At 49.5% G+C, this 23,628-nt stretch overlaps 1 protein-coding gene across 1 annotated transcript in view; it reads left to right on the forward strand.

Annotated features, from left to right (window-relative positions):
- The window catches only part of LOC122543998 (neurexin-1-like), a 1,169,973-nt gene that overhangs the window by 258,049 nt on the left and 888,296 nt on the right, over nt 1-23,628 (forward strand). The window contains exon 9 of the mRNA XM_087983596.1: nt 6,860-6,979. Coding sequence (XP_087839722.1) covers nt 6,860-6,979 — 120 coding nt within the window. The remainder of the gene's footprint in view (nt 1-6,859; nt 6,980-23,628) is intronic.

Below are 23,628 nucleotides of genomic sequence, written 5' to 3' on the forward strand. Positions count from 1 at the left end.
CCCACCCCCCTGCTCCAGCCCCCCACCCCCCTGCTCCCACCTCCCCCCACCCCCCTGCTCCCACCTCACCCCACCCACCTGCTCCACCTCACCCCACCCACTTGCTCCACCTCCCCCAACCCCCCTGCTCCAGCCCCCCACACCCCTGCTCCAGCCCCCCACCCCACTGCTCCCACCTTCCCCACCCACCTGCTACACCCACCTACTCCATCCTCACCTCCCTGCTCCACCTCCCCCCCACCCCCCTGCTCCAGCCCCCCACCCCCCTGCTCCCACCTCACCCCCTGCTCCACACCCCTACCCCCCTGCTCCACCCCCCACCACCCCTGCTGCAGTCCCCACCCCCCTGCTCCACACCCCTGCTCCAGCCCCCCCACCCACCTGCTCCACCCCCCGTCCCCCGCTCCCCCTTCACCCCCCCGCTCCAGCCACCCATCCCCCGCTCCCCCCTCACCCCCAACACCCTGCTCCACCTCCCATCCCCCTGCTCGACCCATATCTCCCTGCTCCCCCCTCGCCCCCCCCTCTTGCTCCCCCACCATCCCCTGCACCCCCAACCCCCACCTCCACACCTCCATCCACCTTTCTCTCCCTCCCTCCCGCTGGCCTGACCAGAAGCCAACCCAACCCCCACTTCCCCATTCCCCCGCCCCCACTCCATCGGAGCGGCAGCCGTGGTCTTGGTCGCTTTCCGCTCCCAGTGCCCTCTGTGCCAACCGTGATTCGAAGCCCAGTCACCTCCCACGGCCGCCATATTGGTCGCCCATCCTGACGGGAGATCGGGGGTGAGACCCATCTCTGAGAGGCCCCTATCGCCGCCTCCTCTTGACCGAAGCCAACATTGTAAGTGGGACCAAGAGTATAAAATACATGAACACGTTGGCCTGATTTCGCCCATCGTTTCAATAACGCCACTCCCCACTTCAATATAAACCTTCTTGAAAAGATTTACAAGGATGTTGCCAGGGTTGGAGGATACAGGCAGAGGCTGAATAGGCTGGGGCTGTAATTCCCTGGAGCTAAGGGGTGACCTTATCGAGGTTTATAAAATCAGGTGCATGGATAGGATAAATAGACAAGGTCTTTTCCCTGGGGTGCGGGGGGGGGGGTCCAGAACTAGAGGGCATACGTTTAGGCTGAGAGGGAAAAGATTTAAAAGGGACTTGGGGCTGTATTCCCTGGAGCTGAGGGGTGACCTTATCAAGGTTTATAAAATCATGAAGGGGCATGGATAGGATAAATAGACAAGGTCTTTTCCCTGGGGGGGTCCAGAACTAGAGGACATACAGGTCATTCTGTTCTAAAACGCATTTCGTCAATGTGAATTCGCAGCAACGCGATTGGGGGACGTTGTTTCTAAAGAACATAGAAAAGTACAGCACACAACAGGCCCTTCGGCCCACGATGTCGTGCCGAGGATTATTCCTCATCTAAAATAAAATAGCCATGTGCATGTCTAGCAGTCGCTTAAATGTCCCCTAGTTAGAACAGAGAAACATAGAGCACCAGCTTTTAAAACGTGTGCTGGCCTTAACACGCTGGCATCGCCAACTCTTTAAGCGCTGTTTCGATAGCGTGAATTTTCTCCAATGTGAGATTGGTTGCATTTTTGCACATTGTGTTTTCAAAGAACAACCTGCAGGTTTCGGGTGAGAGGGGGAAAGATATAAAAGGGATCTAACTTTTTCACACAGGGTGGTGCATGTGTGGAATGAGCTGCCAGAGGAAGTGGTGGAGGCTGGTACAATAACAACATTTAAAAGGCATCTTGGTGGGGACATGAATAGGAAGGGTGTAGAAGGATATGGGCCAAGTGCTGGCAAATGGGACTAGATTAGGTTAGGATATCTGGTGGACAAGTTGGACCGAAGGGTCTGTTTCTGTGCTGCATGACTCTGTGACTCCATGACTCTTCAATGTGACCTTCCACTTCCCTCTTGACTATAAATTCTGTAGAATAAAGGTCCTGGATGATGTGGGATTTGACATGTGGGGCTAACAGACAGAGCACACCGTGAATGGCGTCAAGCTTCTGCAATATTGTTGGAGCTGCTCTCCCCCTCATCCAGGAGCAATTGGGGAGTGTTCCCTCACCCTCCTGACATGTGGGCCAGGCATTGGGGCGAGTCAGGGGGTGAGTTACTCGACATAGGATTCCCAGCCTCTGACCTGCTCTTGTAGCCGCCTTGTCGAGGTGGCTGTCCGATCCGTTCTTTGGCCGGTCCTGAGGTTGAGCTGTCACGACAGGGTGAGAGGGCTACAGTGGAGGTTAACGTTTGGGAAGCCAACACATGGAGAGATATCTGACTCTGGCCATGTCCAACTGGCCAGTCGAAGAGAAATACCATCCAGAAAGAGGCCCTTCAGCCCATCGAATACGCACTGGTCAAAAGCAACCACCTCACCATTCCAACCCCTTTTCCCAGCATTTGGTTCCTTTCATTGTTGCCTCTTTGGCATCTTAATCTCTTCTTTCACTCAACCTAAATAGAGTCAGAGAATCATAGAGTCAAATAGTCACTGAGTCCAAGAGTCATAGAGTCACACAGCACGGAAACAGACCCTTCGGTCCAACCAGTCCTTGCCGACCCATAATCCCAAACTAAACTCGTCCCACCTGCCTGCTCCTGTCAATATCCCTCCAAACCCTTTCCTATTCATGTCCTTATCCAAATGTCTTTTAAATGTTGTAACTGTCCCCGCATCCACCACTTCCTCAGGAAGTTCATTCCACACACAAACCACTCTCTGTGTAAACAAATTGTCCTCCATGTCTTTCTTAAACCTTCCACCTCTCACCTTAAAAATATGCCCCCTAGTCTTCAAATCCCCCCATCCTAGGGAAAAGACACCTGCCATTAACTTTATGTAAACCCTTCGTGATTTTATAAAGGTTGTCCCTCAGCCTCCTACGCTCCAGAGGAAAAAGTCCCGGCCTATCCAGCCTCTCAAACCCTCCATTCCCGGCAACATCCTGGTAAATCTCTTCTGAACCCTGTCCAGTTTAATAATATCCTTCCTATAACTGAGCGACCAGAACTGGACACAGTGATCCAGAAGGGGCCTCACCAGTGTCCTGTACAACCTCGACATGACGTCCCAACTCCTGCACTCAGAGGTCTGAGCAAACGTGCTAACCACCTTCTTAACCCCCCTGCCATGCACACTTCAAAGAATGATGTACCTGAACCACTCGGTCTCTCTGTTCTACAACGTTCCCCAAGACCTTGCTTTTCATGGTACAACTCCTGTCCCTGTTTCTAAGTAACATCTTGCATTTATTCAAATGAACTTCCATCTCCCACTGCTCAGCCCCTGGACACAGTTTGCCAAAATCTCATTGTGGTCTGAGATAATCTTCTTCACTCTCCACTATCCCACCAATCTTGGTGTCATCTGAAATTACCGACCATGTCTCCTATATTGTCATCCAAATCGTTTATACAAATGACAAACAAAAGTAGAACTCGCCCCAATCCCTGCGGAACATTGCTGGTCACAGGCCTCCAATCTGAAAAATAACCCTGGGGAAACGTTTCTCCCTCTCTGCTCTATCCGTGCCCCGCATCGTTTTGTGCAACTGAATCAGCTTCCCCCTGCTCAGCCTTCTCTGTATCAGTCTCTCTCCGTCACTCAATCTCTCCATCCCAGGTAACGTCCAGGCAAATCTCCCTCTGCCTCCTCTCCCGTGCTATCACATCCCTCCGATAGTATGGCGATCGGAACTGCACACAGTTCTCCAACTGTGGAATATCTAGTGTGAGACGCAATTCTGCCATGACCTCCCGACTCTTGTATTCAATAACTTGACAAATGAAGCAACTAACTCCAAATGCCTCCTTCAGCAACCAGTTGACCTGTCCCGCTGTCTTCAAGGGTCTATGGACGTCCTCACCCTGATCCTCTACTTCCTAGGGTTCTACCACTCAACATGGGCACCCTTGCCTTGCTAGTCATAGAATCATAGAATACCAACAGTGTGGAAACAGGCCCTTCGGCCCAACAAGTCCATACCGACCCTCCGAAGATTAACCCACCTTGACCCATAACCTTTCCTATTACTCTACATTTACCCCTGACTAATGCACCTGCACATCCCTGGGCACTATGGGACTATTTAGCATGGCCATTCCACCCTAACCTGCATGTCCCTGGACACTATGGGACAATTTAACACGGCCAATCCACCCTAACCTGCACATCCCTGGGCACAGTGGGACAATTTAGCACGGCCAATCCACCCTAATCCGCACATCCCTGGACACTATGGGATAATTTAGCACGGCCAATCCACCCTAACCTGCACATCCCTGGGCACAGCGGGACAATTTAGCACGGCCAATCCACCCTAATCCGCACATCCCTGGACACTATGGAGCAATCTAGCACGGCCAATCCACACTAACCTGCACATCCCTGGGCACTATGGGACAATTTAGCACGGCCAATCCACTCTAACCTGCACATCCCTGGGGACTATGGGACAATTTAGCACAGCCAATCCACCCTAACCTGTACATCCCTGGACACTGTGGGACAATTTAGCACGGCCAATCCACTCTAACCTGCACATCCCTGGGGACTATGGGACAATTTAGCACGGCCAATCCACTCTAACCTGCACATCCCTGGACTCTATGCGACAATTTAGCACGGCCAATCCACCCTACCCTGCACATCCCTGAGCACTATGGAACAATTTAGCACAGCCAATCCACCCTAACCTGTACATCCCTGGACACTGTGGGATAATTTAGCACGGCCAATCCACCTTAACCTGCACATCCCTGGATACTATAGGACAATTTAGCATGGCCAATCCACCCTAACCTGCACATGCCTGGGCACTGTGGGACAATTTAGCATGGCCAATGCACCTAACTTGCACACCTTTGGACTGTGGGAGGAAACCAGAGCACCTGGAGGGAACCCCACACAGACATTGGGAGAATGTGCAAACCCCACACAGACAGTTACCCGAGGGTGGGATCGAACTCAGGCCTCTGGTGCCGTGAGGCACCAGTGCTAACCACTGAGCCACCTTGTCACCCTTGCTAAATGCATCGTCCCCAGGCTTTCCAAGATTAACTTCCAGACTCCAGTCTGGAGTCACGTGTAGGCCCAGACCAGGTGAGGGTGGTACATACCCTTCCCTAAAGGGGGCAGTAGTGTGCCACCAGGAAATATGCTGTCCTTACTCCAGTCGGGGCCTACACATGACTCCAGACCACACCCTGTGCCCAGCCAGTAAGACCACATTTCCAGTGAATGAATGGAAATGAAAACCGATTGACCCCAGTAACGCTCCCTGACATGGGGCATGGGGAGAGGGGGGGTTACGGCAAACCACATAGACACCACCAGGCATGACCTCATGCTCCAAAAATATTTGCTGTCCGACTCGGAGGGAACAATTCTGACATAGACACCCACCTGTAGCTACCTTTCACCAGCGGGTTGGATTGGAGCCACGTGGGTGGCTGACCTGCGTTGATCTCTCTCTCACACACCCTCTCTCACCCCCTCCCGCCATCTCTGAGGGTGTGTGTGTGAGAGTGTGTTATGGGTGGTGTGAATGAGTGTGTTATGGGTGTGTGTGGGTGTGAGTGAGTGTGTGTGTTATGGGTAAGTGTGAGTAAATGTGTTATGGGTGTGTTACAGGTGTGTGTGAGTGAGTCAGTGTGTTATGGGTGTGTGTGAGTGAGTGAGTTGTGTGTGTGAGAGTGAGTTTTGTGTGGGTGTGTGTGCTATGGGGGTGTGTGTGAGAGTCTGTTATGGGGATGTGTGTGTGAGTCTGTTATGGGTTTGTGTGAGAGTGTCTGTTTTGGGTGAGTGTGAGTCTGTTATGGGTGTGTGTGTGTGTGTGTCATGGGTGTGTGTGAGAGTCTGTTATGGGTGTGTGTGTGTGTGAGTCTCTTATGGGGTTGTGTGAGAGTCTTATGGGTGTGTGTGAGTGAGTGTGTTATGGGTGGGGGGTGTGTGTGAGTGTGTTATGGGTGTGTGAGTTGAGTGTGTTGTGGGTGTGTGAGTGAGTGTGTTATGGGTGTGTGTGTGTATGAGTGAGTATGTTATGGGTGGGTGTGTGTGTTAAGTGAGTGTTGTGGGTGTGTGTGTGTAAGTGAGTATGTTATGGGTGTGTGTGTGAGTGAGTGTGTTATGGGTGTGTGTGTGAGAGAGTGATTTATGGGTGTGTGTTTTATGGGTGTGTGTGTTATGGGTGTGTGTGTGTGTTATGGGTGTGTGTGTGTGTTATGGGTGTGTGTGTGTGTGTTATGGGTGTGTGTGTGTGTGTTATGGGTGTGTGTGTGTGTGTTATGGGTGTGTGTGTGAGAGAGTGTTATGGGTGTGTGTGTGAGAGAGTGTTATGGGTGTGTGTGAGAGAGAGTGTTATGGGTGTGTGTGAGAGTGAGAGAGTGTGTTATGGGTATGAGTATGTGTGTGTGTGTGAGAGAGTGTGTTATGGGTATGAGTATGTGTGTGTGTGTGAGAGAGTGTGTTATGGGTATGAGTGTGTGTGTGTGTGAGAGAGTGTGTTATGGGTATGAGTGTGTGTGTGTGTGAGAGAGTGTGTTATGGGTATGAGTGTGTGTGTGTGTGAGTGAGTGTGGTGTGGGTGTGAGTGAGTGTGGTGTGGGTGTGTGTGAGTGAGTGTGTAATGGGTGTGTGTGTGAGAGTGAGTGTGTAATGGGCGTGTGTGTGTGTGTGAGTGAGTGTGTTATGTGTGTGTGTGAGAGAGAGAGATGGGTGGGTGTGTGTGTGAGTGAGTGTGTTATGGGTGTGTGTGTGTGTGTGAGTGAGTGTGTTATGGGTGTGCGTGCTGTCCTACAATCACTCTAACGGTAAAACTCTTGCGGTGCAGGTAAAGGGCCGGAAATGCTGTTCGCTGGGCAGAAGGTGAACGATAACGAGTGGCACACAGTACGGGTGCTCCGGAGGGGGAAAGGTCTACAACTCTCCGTGGACAATATCACCGTGGAAGGTAAGTGCCTCTCTGGGAGGGTGGGGTGGGGAACGGGCTGGTCATGAGGCTGGGGGAGAGAGGACAAACTATTGGCCCAAATCCCGATAGCTGCCAACGCATTCATCGTTGCTACGTCTGTTAAAAACCGTGCACACCCTCTCCCTCAGCAAAACACAGAACCACGTTACAAACAACCACCTTTCTCATCCTGAGGCCATCACCGGGATTCATTTCTGTCTCTCCTCACCATCCCATTTCGGTTCAGTCAACCCCGGGAAATGCGAAGCTTAATATGTACAGGGCGCTTATGGGCACTGCCCCCTCAGTCTCCTCTCAGGCTAGCACGGCCTGACACTGGGGTGACATGTGGAGGGTTGCTTATCGGACTGGAGGCCTGCGACCAGCAGAGTTCCGCAGGGATCGGTACTGGATCCACTGTTATATAAAGGATCCAGACGAGTACGCAAGGTTATTACGTTTGCGAGTTGGTGGTGTAGTGGACAGCGTAAAAAGCTACCTAAGATTACAAGAGAGAACTTGGCCAATTGGGATAGAGTTTACTTTGGATAAATGTGAGGTATTGCATTTTGGTTAAACTCACAAGGACAGGAGTTATATCATTGAAAGTAGGGCCTTGGGCAGCATTGTAGAACAGAGAGACCTGGGGGGTGGGGGGGGGGGGGGGGGTGGGCGCGGGGTTCAGCTACATGATTCTCTAAAGTTTGCATCACAGGGTGGTTAAGAGGGTGTTTAGCATGCTTGCCTTCATTGCTCAGACCTTTGAGTGTAGGAGTTGGGACGTCATGTTGAGGTTGTACAGGACATTGGTGAGGCCTCTTCTGGAGCACTCTGGTTCTCGTCGCCCTGTTACAGGAAGGATATGATTAAGCTGGAGAGGGTTCAGAGAGATTTCCCAGGATGTTACCAGGTTCGGAGGGTTTGAGAGGCTGGGACATTTTCACTGGTGTGCAGGAGGTGATGGGTGACCTTCTAGAGGTTTATAAAACCATGAGGGGCATGGATAAGGTGAATGGTAGGTGTCTTTTCCCTATGGTGGGGGAGGGGATTTCAATATTATGCAGCATATTTTTCAGGTGGGTGAAGAAAGATTTGAAAAAGACACGAGGGCCAATATTTTTACACAGAGAGTGGTTCGTGTGTGGATTGAACTTCCAGAGGAAGTGGTGGATGCGGGTGCAGTTACAACATTTAAAAGACATTTGGATAAGGACATGAATAGGAAAGGGTTTTGAGGGATATGGGTCAGAAGCAAGCAGGTGGGACTAGTTTAGTTTGGGATTATGGGTCGGCACGGACTGGTTGGGCCGAAAGGTCTGTTTCCGTGCTGTGGGACTGTTTAAAATGAGACTTGTTCAGTTTGGGGGTTACGGACTGGTTGGGTCGAAGAATCTGTTTCCGTGCTGTAGGACCCTACAACACTGGAGTCAACACCCAGAGGTCAAAGGTTAATGCTGTGGAACCCACGATCAAATTGATTTCAATCAAATTTGAACTGGATTCATTGACTCTTAGGAAGTGACGTTAAGGGGATCCTAGATCGCCATGGATAGCCCATTTTTTTCCCAATGCCCCTTTCAGGGGAAGGGGGAAATCTGCCATCTTTACCCGGTCCGGGCCTACATGTGACTCCGAGTGATGTGGCTGATACTGACCAAGGCCGGCAATGCCCACACCCCGTGGCAGGAAGATATTTTTTTAAATCCCAAGGAAGTACCAAATGGTCTTTAACGAACCGAGAGTCGGGTTTTTGAAGGGACATAAGGATTTCAGGAACGGGAGACTTTCATCCTCACTGTTCCTGGCCTTTCCAGGTTCACTCGATGTATCAATAGACCAGTTCCTACGGTACGCAACCATTGTTTATTCGAGAAAGGCACCCTGCTAAAGAAATATTGCAAATATCCTACCTGTAGAAAGTTTGCAATCACAAGTGCTCTGTTTATTTTTGATTGGATTTGATTTGATTTGATTTATTATTGTCCCATGTACCCAGCTACACAGAACAGTACAGCACAGGAACAGTCCCTTCGGCCTACGATGGTGTGCCGAACATATCGCCAAATTAAACTGTCTCTGCTTGCCCTTGGTCCCTATCCCTCCATTTCTTGCATATTCATGTGTTTATCTAAAAGCCCCTTAAACGCCCCTATTGTTTCTGCCTCCACCCCCAACCGTAGCAATGTGTTCCACACTCCTACCGCTCTCTGTGTAAAAAAAACTTGCCCCTCACATCTCCTTTGAACTTTCCCCCTCTCATCTAAAATGCGTGCCCCCTAGTATTAGACATTTCAACTCTGGGAAAAAAGATTCAGACCATAAACCCTTCTCTGTGCATCTCATAATTTTTATAGACTTCTATCAAGTCTCCCCTCAGTCTCCAGAGAAAACAACCTGAATTTTCCAGCCTCTCCTTACAGCTCATACTCTCTAATCCAGGCTAAAAATCACACAACTCCAGATTATAGTCCAACAGGTTGAATTGGAAGTACACTAGCTTTCGGAGCAACTCTCATTCATCAGGTGATAAAAGCTAATTAAACCTGTTGGACTATAATCTGGTGTTGTGTGATTTTTAACTTTGTACACCACAATCCAACACCGGCATCTCCGAATCTAATTCAGGCAGTATCTCGGGAAACCTCTTCTGCACCCTCTCCATAGATTCCACATCCTTCCTGTAATGGGGTGACCAGAATTCAATGCAACACTCTAAGTTCAGCCTAATCAAAGTCTTATACAGCTGCAGCATGACATCCTGACTCAATTCCCCGACCAATAAAGGCAAGTGTGCCTTACACCTTCTTTACCACTCTATCTACTTGCGTGGCCACTTTCAGGAAGCTATAGACTTGAACCCCAAGATCCCTCTGTACATCAACGCTGTTCATGGTCCTGCCATTATCTGTATACTTTTCCTTTACATTTAATTTCCCAAAATGCAGCACCTCACACTTACCCGGATTAAACTCCATCTGCCATTTCTCTGCCTTTATCTGCAACTGATCCCTATCCCGCTGTATCCTTGGACAATCTTCTACGACATCCACAACTCCATTGATCTTTGTATCATCTGCAAACTTCCGAATCCACCCATCTACATTTTCATCCAAGTCATTTATTTATATCACAAACAGCAGAGGTCCCATGCAGAGCCCTATGGAACACCACTAGTCCCAGCCCTCCAGTCTGAGAAACTCACTTGCATCACTAGCCTCTGCCTTCTATGGGCAAGCCAATTCTGAATCCACACGGCCAAGTCACCGGGGATCCCATGCATCTTAATCTCCTGGATGAGTCTAACTTGAGGAACCTTGTCGAAAGACTTACTCAAATCTATGTAAACAGCATCCACTGCGGTACCCTCATCTAGCACTATCATCATTTCCTCGAAAATTTCTGTCAAGTTAGGAAGACATGACCTGCCCTACACAAAGCCATGCTGACTGTCCCGAATGAGACCATGCTTTTCCAAATGCACGTAAATCCTATCCCTAAGACTTCTCTCCAATAGCTTCCCGATCACCGATGTGAGACTCACCGGTCTATGGTTTCCTAAATTATCCCTATTTCCCTTCTTGAACAGAGGACCAACACTAGCTACTCCCCAGTCCTCTGGAACTTCTCCAGTGGCTAGCAAGAATACAAAGATCTTAGTCAAGGCCCCAGCAATCTCCCCTCCTGCCTCTCTCAATAACCTGGGGGAGGTACCATGCGGCCCTGGCAGACATATCCACCTTAATGCTCTTCAATAGATCCAACACCACTTCTTTCTTGATCTCAAAATGCCCTCGCAGATTAGCACGCTCCACACAAATCTCACTATCCTCCATATTTGCGCGGCACGGTGGCACAGTGGTTAGCACTGCTGCCTCACAGTGCTAGAGACCCGGGTTCAATTCCCGCCTCAGGCGACTCTCTGTGTGGAGTTTGCACATTCTCCCCGTGTCTGCGTGGGTTTCCTCCGGGTGCTCCGGTTTCCTCCCACAATCCAAAAATGTGCAGGTTAGGTGAATTGGCCATGCTAAATTGCCCGTAGTGTTAGGTGAAGGGGTAAATGTAGGGAAATGGGTCTGGGTGGGTTGCGCTTCGGCGGGTCGGTGTGGACTTGTTAGGCTGGAGGTCCTGTTTCCACACTGTAAGTAATCTAATCTAATCTAAAAAAAATCGTTCTCGTGGGTGAAAACGATACAAAGTACTCGTTTAGGATCTTACCCACATCCTCTACACTCAAGCACAAGTTCTCTGCTTTATCCTTGAGGGACAGGGAAAGGTTTTGTTTTGCGTGCAGATACAAAGTGCCACAGAGTGAGGAATACAGTGTTACGGCTGCAGGGAAGGTGGACAGAGAGCAGGATCGACATTAGATTTGAAATTTGAGAGGTTCATTCAGCAGTCTGATAACTGCGGGGAAGAAGCTGTGTTTGAATCTGTTGGTCCGTGTGTTTGAGCTTTTGTCCCTCCTGCCTGAGGGAAGAGGATGGGAGAGATTATAACCGGGGTAGGAGGGGTCACTGATCATGTCAGCTGCCTTCCCAAGGCAGTGGGGAGTGTAGATGGAGTCAGTGGATGGAAGGTTGGTTTGTGTGAGGGACTGGGCTGTGTTCACAGCTCCCTGTAGTTTCTCACCATCTTGGGCAGGGCAGTTTTATCCATCCCAGTCTCCAGGCTTTGATCAGGTGACCTATCCCGATCTTAACTGGCTATAGCTATGAGGTGACCTCACTTTCTGACTCTGTGTGTGTGTGAGATTCTTGTGTGTTAGTGTGTGTGTGAATGTGCGTGTCAGTGTGCATGTGTGTGCGCATCAGTGTGTATGCATGCATGTGTGTGTGCATGTGCATGTCAGTGTGTGTCAATTTGTATGTCAGTGTGTGCATGTATGAGACTGCGTGAATGTGCCTGTTAGTGTGTGCGAATGCATGTTTCTGTGTATGTGTAAAGTAGCGTGTCAGTGTGTGACTTTGTGTGTGAAATTGCGTGTCTGTGTGTGTGTGACTGTGCATGTCAGTGTGAAAGTGAGATTGTGAATATACATGTGAGCACATGTGTGAATGTATGTTTCAGTGTGTGTGCGTGCGCATGCATATGTGTATGTGAATGTGCTTGTCAGTGTGTGCATGTCTGTGTGTGTCAGTGTGCGTGTGTTTGTGTGTGAATGTGCATGTCTGTGTGTGTCAGTGTGCACGTGTTTGTGTGTGAATGTGCATGTCTATGCATGTCAGTGTGTGCGTTTGTGTGTGAATATACATGTCTGTGTGTGAATATACGTGTCTGCTTGTGCGTGTTTGTGAATGTGCATGTCAGTGTGTGCGTTTGTGTGTGAATGTGCACGTCAGCTTGTGTGCGTGTTTGTGTGTAACTGCATGTCTGTGTGTTTGTGTGTGAATGTACATGACTGTGTGTGCGTTTGTGTGTAACTGCATGTCTGTGTGTGTACTTGTGTGTGAATGTACATGACTGTGTGTGTGTTTGTGAATGTGCATGTCAGTGTGTGTGTTTGTGTGTAACTGTGCATGTCTGCGTGTGTTTGTGTGTAACTGTGCATGTCTGTGTGCATGTCTGTGTATAACTGCATGTCTGTGTGTGTATGTGCATTTGTGTGTAACTGTGCATGTCTGTGTGTGTGTGTGTGTGAATGTGCATGTCTGTGTATGTGTGAATGTGCATGTCTGTCTGTGTGCGTGCGTGTTTATGTGTAACTGCATGTCTGTGTGTGTGTGAATGTGCGTGTTAATGTATAACTGGGTGTCTGTGTGTGTGCATGTTTGTGTGTAACTGTGCAAGTCTGCGTGTGTGTGAATGTGCATGTCTGTGTGAACGTGAATGTCTATGTGTGTGTGTGCATGTTTGTGTGTAACTTTGCATGTCTGTGAATGTGCATGTCTGTGTGTACGTGTGTTTGTGTGTAACTGCATGTCTGTGTGTGTTTGTGTGTGAATGTACATGACTGTGTGTATACGTTTGTGTGTAACTGCATGTCTGTGTGTGAATGTGCATGTTTATGTGTGTCTGCGTATTTGTGTGTAACTGCATGTCTGTGTGTGAATGTACATGACTGTGTGTGCGTTTGTGTGTAACTGCATGTCTGTGTGTATTTGTGTGTGAATGTACATGATTGTGTGTGTGTTTGTGAATGTGCATGTCAGTGTGTGCGTGTGTGTTTGTGTGTAACTGTGCATGTCTGTGTGTGTGCGTGTTTGTGTGTAACTGCATGTCTGTGTGTGTGTGCGTGTGTTTGTGTGTAACTGTGCATGTCTGTGTGTGTGCTCGTGTTTGTGTGTAACTGAGCATGTCTGTGTGTGTGTGAATGTGCATGTCTGTGTGTTTCTGTCTAACTGTGCTTTGTTTGTATGTGTGTGTGTTTGTGTGTAACTGCATGTCTGTGTGTGTGAATGTGCATGTCTGTGTGTGTATAACTGCATGTTCGTATGTGTGTGCGTGTTTGCATGTAACTGTGCATGTCTGTGTGTGTGAATGTGCATGTCTGTGTGTGAGCGCATGTGCGTGTTTGTGTGTAACTGTGCATGTCTGTGTGTGAATGCGCATGTCTGTGTGTGTGTTTGTGTGTAACTGTGCATGTCTGTGTGTGTTTGTGTGTAACTGTGCATGTCTGTGTGTGTGTTTGTGTATAACTGTGCATGTTTGTATGTGTGTGCGTGTTTGCGTGTAACTGTGCATGTCTGTGTGTAAATGTGCATGTCTGTGTGTGTGCGCGTGCGTGTTTTTGTGTAACTGTGCATGTCTGTGTGTGTAACTGTGCATGTATGTGTGTGTGTTTGTGTGTAACTGTGCATGTCTGTGTGTGTTTGTGTGTAACTGTGCATGTCTGTGTGTGTTTGTGTATAACTGTGCATGTTTGTATGTGTGTGCGTGTTTTCGTGTAACTGCATGTCTGCGTGTGTGTTTGTGTGTAACTGTGCATGTCTGTGTGTGTGAATGTGCATGTCTGTGTGTGTGTTTGTGTGTAACTGTGCATGCCGGTGTGTGAATGTGCATGTCTGTGTGTGTGTTTGTGTGTAACTGTGCATGCCGGTGTGTAACTGTCCATGTCTGTGTGTGTGTTTGTGTGTAACTGTGCATGTGTGTGTGTGAATGTGCTTGTCTGTGTGTGTGTGTGTGAATGTGCATGTCTGTGTGTGTGTGTGAATTTGAATGTGTATGTCTGTGTGTATATGTGAATGTCTTTGTGTGTGAATGTGCATGGCTGTGTGTGTGTGAATGTGCATGTGTGTGTGTGAATGTGCTTGTGTGTGTGAATGTGCATGTCTGTGTGTGTGTGTGAATGTGCATGTCTGTGTGTTTGTGTGTGAATGTGCATGTCTATGTGTGTATGTGAATTTGAATGTGTATGTCTGTGTGTGTATGTGAATGTGAATGTCTTTGTGTGTGAATGTGCATGGCTGTGTGTGTGTGTGAGTGTGAATGTGCATGTGTGTGTGTGTGTGAGTGTGAATGTGCCTGGCTGTGTGTGTGTGTGTGAATGTGAATGTGCATGGCTGTGTGTGTGTGTGTGAATGTGTATGGCTGTGTGTGAGTGTGAATGTGCCTGGCTGTGTGTGTGAATGTGAATGTGCATGGCTGTGTGTGTGTGTGAATGTGCATGTGCATGTCTGTGTTGGTGTGTGTGAATGTGAATGTGCATGTCTCTGTGTGTGTGAATGTGCATGTGTGTGTGGTGTGTGTGTGAATGTGTGTGTGTGTGTGTGTGTTCCCACCACTCCCCATCCTGAAATATATTGGCCGTTGCTTGGGTCAGAATCCTGGAAATCCCTCCCTCAGGACATTGTGGGTCTAACCCACAGTACACGGACTGCAGCGGTTCAAGATGGCAGCTCACCCTCCACCTTCTCAATTGGGGATGGGGGGGATGGGAGGGGGGTCGATGATGCAATAAACACACTAACGACAGCCGCGTCTCACAGATGCTCAGGAGAAATTCCTGATTGACACTTGTGAGGAAGATGTTGAGGGGCTTTGCAGGAAAAGGTGAGCGGAGTGACATGAATTAGTTGTCGATCAGCCTCTGGGAGGGGGAGAGTGCAGCCTTGAATCACGGCCGATGGGGGAGTGCCAAAGTGATTCTGGGTGGAACACGGCTTTGGAAGGCATTGTGAGGGAAGAGCGAAGGGCACAGAGTGAGAACAGGCAGCATGCACCGTGTACGTCTCGGAGGGGGTGGGGGTGCTACCTTGGCACCCTCACCCTTCAACAGGGTTCAGCCAAGAGCTGGAAACAGGAGGAGGCCATTCAGCCCCTCCAGCCTACTAACCCATCTGACCTCATCTCAGCCTCAACCGCCCGCTCTCCCGACCCCGCTCCTTTTCACCCGTCATCGATTAAAAGCCTCCTCCTGAGATTTATTCAGTGTATCCTCCCCGCCCTGTACGCTCTGGGGGGGAGTGAATTCCACAGATGTGCTCCCCAATTAGAGAGAAGCCATTCCTCCCTATCACTGGATTAAATCTGACACCCCCTTATCCTGAATCGATAGCCTCTGGTTCTAGATTGCCTCCCTCCACGAGGAAACATCCTATTTGTCAAGCCCCCCCCTTCAGCGTCGTACAGAGCTCTTATTAGATCTCCTCTCAATCCTCCCAACTCCACAGACTATCGGCCTGGGCTGCTCTATATCCCTTCATGAGACCAACTCCCCTCGTCTCTGAAATTGAATCGAGTGACATTTTTCTGAACTGCCTCACTACATCCCTCCTCGAGTGAGGGGACTGAGACTTTACACAATACTCCAGCAGTCGGATGCGAAGGTCCTGCAGATGCATTGATGGAACTCTGGAGAGAGTCCCTCGAACTGCAGTGCCCCATGCCTTTCCATATTACCATGCTGTGTGGGTGAGACAGCCTTTTTTCTGCTGTACCAAGGCTGCACCAGGAGAGGGCACTCTTATTCCATCTGAGTTTTATCAAGAACACCTGATACAGAGAGAGATTTTGATTAGGTTAGATTACTTACAGTGTGGAAACAGGCCCTTCGGCCCAACAAGCCCACACTGACCCACCGAAGAGCAACGCACCCAGACACATTCCCCTATATTTACCCCTTCACCTAACACTATGGGCAATTTAGCATGGCCAATCCACCCTAACCTGCACATCTTTGGACTGTGGGAGGAAACCGGAGCACCCAGAGGAAACCCCACACAGATATGGGGAGAATGTGCAAACTCCATACAGCCAGTTGCCTGAGGCAGGAATTGAGAACAGGTCTCTGGCGCTGTGAGGCAGCAGTGCGCGTTATAGAGATGTACAGTACGGAAACAGACCCTTCGGCCCAACTCCTCCATACTGACCATAGAGTCATAGAGATGTACAGCACGAAAACAGACCCTTCTGCCCAACTCCTCCATACTGACCATAGAGTCATAGAGATGTACAGCATGGAAACATACCCTTCGGCCCAACCCCTCCATGCTGACCATAGAGTCATAGAGATGTACTGCACAGAAACATACCCTTCGGCCCAACCCCTCCATGCTGACCATAGAGTCATAGAGATGTACAGCATGGAAACATACCCTTCGGCCCAACCCCTCCATACTGACCATAGAGTCATAGAGATGTACTGCACAGAAACAGACCCTTCGGCCCAACTCCTCCATACTGACCATAGAGTCATAGAAATGTACAGCATGGAAACAGACCCTTCGGCCCAACTCCTCCATGCTGACCATAGAGTCATAGAGATGTACAGCACGGAAACAGACCCTTCGGCTCAATTCCTCCATACTGACCAGATATCCTAAATTAATTCAGTCCCATTTAGAGTCATGAATTAGAATTAGCATCTCTTCAATTGGGAAATAGGCCCTTCAGTCCAACAAGTACACACCGATCCTCCAAAGAGTAACCCACCCAGACCCAGTCCCCCTGAATGATGCACCTAACCTGCACATCCCTGGGCACTATGGGACAATTTAGCACGGCCAATCCACCCTAACCTGCACATCTTTGGACACTATGGGACAATTTAGCACAGCCAATCCACCCTAACCTGCACATCCCTGGACAGTATGGGACAATTTAGCACGGCCAATCCACCCTAACCTGCACATCCCTGGACAGTATGGGACAATATAGCACGGCCAATCCACCCTAAACTGTACATCTTTGGACTGTGGGAGGAAACTGGAGCACCTGGAGGAAACCCCACACAGATATGGGGAGAATGTACAAACTCCACACAGACAGTCACCTGAGGGTGGGATTGAACCCGGGTCTCTGGTGCTCTAAGGCAGCAGTGCTAACCACTGAGCCACCGTGTCACCCCATCATAGAGATGCACAGCATGGAAACAGACCCTTCGGCCCAAGTCGTCCATGCTAACTTAATCCAGTTGCATTTGCCAGCACTTAGACGCTGGGTCAGTGAGTCAATTTAAGGAGGAGTTAGACAGATTTTTACCCTCCCTCAACCCCAGCGAATAGAGTCTGAGCTGATCCAGTCCCTCTTTGCTCGTCAGTCCTGCTGTTCCCAGGAGCAGATGAGATGGAGGATGGAGCCATGGTCCTGTCCAATGTCGGAACAGAGTCAGAGGGCCGGATGGCCTACTCCTGTTTCTTATCCCTGGGTTGCTACAGGGAAGCTGGAGGATCGGTCATCAGAGCATCAGAAATAGGAGCTGGGATAGGCTATTTGGCCCATCGAGTCTGCCCTGCCACTCCGACATTGCTCGCGTCCACCTTCCTGCCCCTCACCCTTGTTTTCCCCACCTTCATCAGAGATCTATCTGTCTCAGCCTTAAAACTACACAAGGGCTCTGCCCACGCCCCACCCACCCTGTCTGTGTCAAGGAGTTCCAAACCTCCGAGGGAAGAAATTCCTCCTCATCTCAGTCGTAACTTGCCCCCCCTTTTATTCTGAGACCATGCCCTCACTGTTCCCAGACTCTCCCCATGAGGGGGAAACATCCTCTCAGCATTGACCCTCAATGAGATCACCCCTCATCCTCCGAAACCCCAGTGGGGGGAGACCCAACCCGTTTAACCTCTGCTCATGAGACAGTCCCTCTGTACTGGGGACCATCCTGATGAACCACAATCATGTTGGAAGGGGAAGCAGACTCGAAGGGCCGAGTGGCCTTTAGCTGCTCTACATTTTGAGGCTGTAACCAATTTTATCAGCTCAGCCACCCCTCCAAACCTCTTCCTCCATTTGTACACCAACGGACAGCTGTGTAAAGAATGCTCACAATAGTCCCCATCTTTCAGCACTCTTTGCAAATCACTGCTTTTAAATCACGTCTTGTCTCACCTAAGCCCACAATTAAGAGGGGCGGCTCAGTGGTTAGCACTGCTGCCTCAGGGTGCCAGGGACCCGGGTTCGATCCTACCCTCGGGCGACTATCCGAAAGGAGTTTGCACACTCTCGTCTGCGTGGGGTTTCCTCCCACAGTCCAAAGATGTGCAGGTTAGTGTGGATAGTCCATGTTAAATTGTCCCATAGTGCCCAGGGATGTACAGGTTAGGGTGGATTGGCCGTGCCGAGGGATGTACAGGTTAGGGTGGATTGGCCGTGCCGAGGGATGTGCAGGTTAGGGTGGATTGGCCGTGCACAGGGATGTGCAGGTTAGGGTGGATTGGCCGTGCCCAGGGATGTGCAGGTTAGGGTGGATTGGCCGTGCCCAGGGATGTGCAGGTTAGGGTGGATTGGCCGTGCCCAGGGATGTGCAGGTTAGGGTGGATTGGCCGTGCCCAGGGATGTGCAGGTTAGGGTGGATTGGCCGTGCCCAGGGATGTGCAGGTTAGGGTGGATTGGCCATGCTAAATTGTCACCGAGCGAAGTTGTCACTGGACTCTGACCTGGAGCGTCTTAAACATTTGTGCCAAATTCTACATTCAACACACGTAACGGCCCGAGAATAAAAATATCGTGTCCTTGTCATCACGTGAACGTGCAGGATCACACCTTGACTCGCAAATTCTTGATCTGTTACCTCTGACGAACTGGGGTCAGCATGTACCTGAGATATGTGGAAAATTCCAGACTTATTGGTCAAAAATAGGTTGTCGACTTTTCCGTGAGATTGACTTATGCTCTAGTCTGTCCGGTGTTTACAGAGGGACTGCAACACACGAGCATCCAATGCTTTTGCGTCAGAGAGTCATAGGGATGTACAGTACGGAAGCAGACCCTTCGGTCCAACTCGTCCATGTTGACCCAGACATCCCGATCCAATCGAGTCCCAATTTGCCAGGGGCTGAGTGATCCCAACAGTGAGACATTCTTGGTGTTTGGTGGGGCCAGGGGGGAGCGGGTCAGAAATGGGGGTGGTGTAGATGAGGGATAAAGTTCTCAGCACCATTTGAAGAAACATTTCCTTGCCAAGCCGTGGCTGAAAACTTATCCCTGCGACATAAATATGACTAAAACAGGAACCAATGGGTATCAGGGGCCAAAATCTCTGCTGGTTGGAGTCATATCTGGCAGATAGGACAATGGTTGTGGTTGTTGGAGGGTCAGTCATTTCAGCTCCAGGACATCTCTGCAGGAGTTCCTCAGGATAGTGTCCCAGGCCCAACCATCTTTAGCTGCTTCATCAATGACCTTCCCCTCAATCACACGGTCAGAGATGGGGGATGTTCGCCGATGATTGCACATTGTTCAGCTCCATTCGCCGCTCCTCAGATACTGAAGCAGTCCGTGTTCAACTGTAACAAGGCTTGGACGATAGCATGTGGCAAGTAACATTCATGCCACACAAATGCCAGGCTGTGACCATCTCCAATAAGGGACAATCTAACCACCATCCTTCACAAAACTTACCATTACTTACCCACAATCAACACCCTGGGGGTTACCATTGATCAGAAATTCAACTGGACTCACCACATAAACACAGCAGCTACAGGAGCAGGTCAGAGGCTGGGAATCCAGCAGCAAGTAACTCACCGCCTGATTCTCTCCCAAAGCCTGTACCACCATCAACAAGGCACAAGTCAGGAGGGTGAGGGAATACTCCCCAGTTGCCCCTCGATGTGGGGCAGCTCCAACAACACTCAAGAAGCTCGACACCGTCTGGGACAAAGCTCCTGTTTGATTGGCACACATCTCCAAACACCCACTCCCTCCACTCCCCGACACTCAGTAGAGCAGTGTGTACTATCTACAAGATGCACTGCAGCAACTCCCCGAGGCTCCTCAGACAGCATCTTCCAAACCCATGCCCACTTCCATCTAGAAGGACAATGGGCAGCAGATACATGGGAACAGGAAAATCGACGTTTTGGGCAAAAGCCCTTCATCAGGAATCTTTTGCCCGAAACGTCGACTCTCCTGCTCCTCGGATGCTGCCTGACCTGATGTACTTTTCCAGGACCACATTCTCGACTCTGATCTCCAGCATCTGCATCCTCACTTTCGTCTGGATACATGGAACTCCACCTCCCCCTGCAAGTTCCCCTTCCGAGCCACTTCCCATCCGGACTTGGGAATATATCGACCGTTCCTTCAGCGTCATAGGGTCAGAATCCTGGAATGCCCTCCCCTTGACAGTTTTATTGGAGGAGCACCAACACTCAATGGACTGTAGCAGTGGAAGCTACTTTCTGAAGGGACTATTAGGGATGGGACAATAAATGCTGGAGTCAGCCAGGAACGCCAGCATCCCACGAGTGAATAAATAAATAAAAAAGGACTATCATTGCCCGAGGAAGCTGTTCTGTAACTTGAGGGACAGTGTGACTTGGCGAAAGTGGGTATTGCAGATGCTGGAGGTCAGAGTCTAGATTAGAGTGGTGCTGGAAAAGCACAGCAGGTCAGGCAGCATCTGAGGAGCAGGAAAATCAACGTTTCGGGTGAGAGCCTGATTCATGATGAAGGGCTTTTGCCTGAGACATCGATTTTCCTGCTCATTGGATGTTGCCTGACCTGCTGTGCTTTTCCAGCACCACTCTAATCTGGATAGTGTGACCTACAGACACTGACTGGGAACTGGAAGCATATATAGATCTGGACTGGCCTCAATGAAAACTATTGTAGTAACTTGTGTTGGTAATGTGCAAAGCTCTGCCTGATGTGTTCCACATTGGAACCTTGAATCGGCCAATCCGGCCTGTTCTCTGCTGAGCAATGGCTACGCTGAATCAGATCCACGTTTGAGGCAAAACTATAAAATTATGAAGGGTATAGAGAGGACAGACCTAGAGAGGATATTTCTGCTGGAGGATGAAACGAGGACAGCAAGGGCATAGCCTCAAAATTAAGAGGAGCAGTGGGTTGTAAATTTTCTGCTCAGTGAAGTAGTTGATGCTACATCAGTGAACGTTTTTAAAGCTACGATAGATTTTGTTTTTAACAATGAAGGAATTAACCGTGAGAGGGTGGGTTAAGTGGCGCTGAGTCCACAGAGAGGTCAGCCTGATCTTATTGAATGGCGGAGCAGGCTCTTGTGTAAAATATGCAAAGTATTCTGGAGAGACTTGGCAGGTCTGGCAGTACCTGTGGAGAAAGAGAGAGAGAGATACAAAAAGAGAGAGAGGGAGAGACAGAGAGAGAGAGGGAGAGAGACAGACTGAGAGAGACAGAAAGAGCGATAGAGAGTGACAGACATACAGAGAGAGCGAGACAGAAAGAGACAGAGAGAGAGAGAGTGACAGACAGTGTGACCGAGAGAGAGAGAGAGAGAGAGAGAGACGGACAGGAAGAGAAAGAGAGAGACAGGCACAGAGAGAGAGAGAGAGACAGACAGCGAGACAGAGACAGACAGAGAGGGAGAGAGAGACAGAAAGAGAGAGTGACAGACAGAGAGAGAGAGACAAAGAGAGATGAGAGAGAGAGAAAGAAAGAGTTAATGTTTTCAGTCTGATTTGAGTTACAATACTTTGCCATTCCTCAATTCTTCTGAATTGAAAGCAAATCTAATAACCTTAAACATTTACCCTACCTGTTATAAACCCAACAGCATAAACATGCCTGCTCTCTGACACACACTGGATTCAAGTCACTGTTCCAGAAGGACTTTCTGACCATTTTCAGAAAAAAACAAAATCCTTTTGCAGAATTAACTAACAACGATCTGCGTTGACCTCAAAATGCAAATTCCAGAAATGATATTGCAAAATGTAAATACCGTAAAATATATAACTTGTTTTCATCATAACTCTACATCATTTTGATGGGAACAGGTCCTGATTAGGAGCTGACCTTGTGGAAACACCAATAATTGCTGGCTAGTTTACAATGGAATGGCCTAGAGCTCTGTATTGAAGAGGTGCAGACCCGAGTCACTATACCATTCAATTTAATACAATACTGACATTAGATTATTTACAGTGTGGAAACAGGCCCTTCGGCCCAACAAGTCCACACCGACCCGCCGAAGCACAACCCACCCAGACCCATTCCCCTACATTTACCTCTTCACCTAACACTACGGGCAATTTAGCACGGCCAGTTCACCTAACCTGCACATTTTTGGACTGTGGGAGGAAACCGGAGCACTCGGTGGAAACCCACGCAGACACAGGGAGAATGTGCAAACTCCACACAGAGAGTCGCCTGAGGCGGGAATTGAACCCGGGTCTCTAGCGCTGTGAGGCAGCAGTGCTAACCACTGTGCCACCGTGCCGCCCACGTGAGCAGGCCATTCAGCTCACCAAGCCTGTGCCGCGTCCTAGTCCTTATTTACATCCGTCCAATTACTGCCCATAGGAGACAGCGAGGGCTGCAGATGCTGGAGATCAGAGTCAAGAGTGCGGTGCTGAAAAAGCACAGCAGGTCAGGCAGAACCCGAGGAGCAGGAGACTCAACATTTCGAGCATAAGCCCTTCATCAGGAATGAGGCAGGATGATTCCTGAAACGTTGACTCTCCTGCTCCTTGGATGCTGCCTGACCTGCTGTGTTTTTCCAGTGCCAACCACTTCAAATGCCCATGCCCAGTTTCTGTTCGCCTCCTGTTCACGTGTCTGTCAAGATGCGCCTTAAACGTTGCTGATGTGCCTGTTTCCACCACCTCCTGCATTCTGGCACCCTCTGTGTGAATGATTTTCTCTGCCCTGAACCTCACTCTCTTGTGGTTGACCTTTCTACCCTGGGGAGGAGGGCGAAGCCTCTGCCTATCCGCCCTCTCTCATAAGTTTGCTGACCTCTATCAGGTCACTCCCCTCCCTCCCCCAGCCTCCGTCTTTCCAGCGAATGTAATCCAAGTTTATCCAACCTCATCCCGTAACCAAAAACCCTCCAGACCAGGACTGGGGGCATTCTAGCGAAGTTTGCTGATGATACGAAGTTAGGTGGACAGGCAGGTAGTACTGAGGAAGTGGGGAGGCTGCAGAAGGATCGAGACAGTTTGGGAGAGTGGTCCAGGAAATGGCTGATGGAATTCAATGTGTGCAAATGCGAGGTCTTGCATTTTGGAAAAAAGAATACAAGCATGGGCTACTTTCTAAACGGTAAGAAAATTCGTAAAGCCAAAGTACAAAGGGATCTGGGAGTGCTAGTCGAGGATTCTCTAAAGGTAAACATGCAGGTTGAGTCCGTGATTAAGAAAGCGAATGCAATGTTGTTATTTATCTCAAGAGGGTTGGAATATAAAAGCACCGTTGTGCTACTGAGACGTTATAAAGCTCTGGTTAGGCCCCATTTGGAGTACTGTGTCCAGTTTTGGTCCCCACACCTCAGGAAGGACATACTG

Source organism: Chiloscyllium plagiosum, unplaced genomic scaffold, assembly GCF_037043375.1.
Source record: "Chiloscyllium plagiosum isolate Xiang-an unplaced genomic scaffold, Cpla_swu_hap1 HiC_scaffold_46, whole genome shotgun sequence".
NCBI lineage: Eukaryota > Metazoa > Chordata > Chondrichthyes > Orectolobiformes > Hemiscylliidae > Chiloscyllium > Chiloscyllium plagiosum.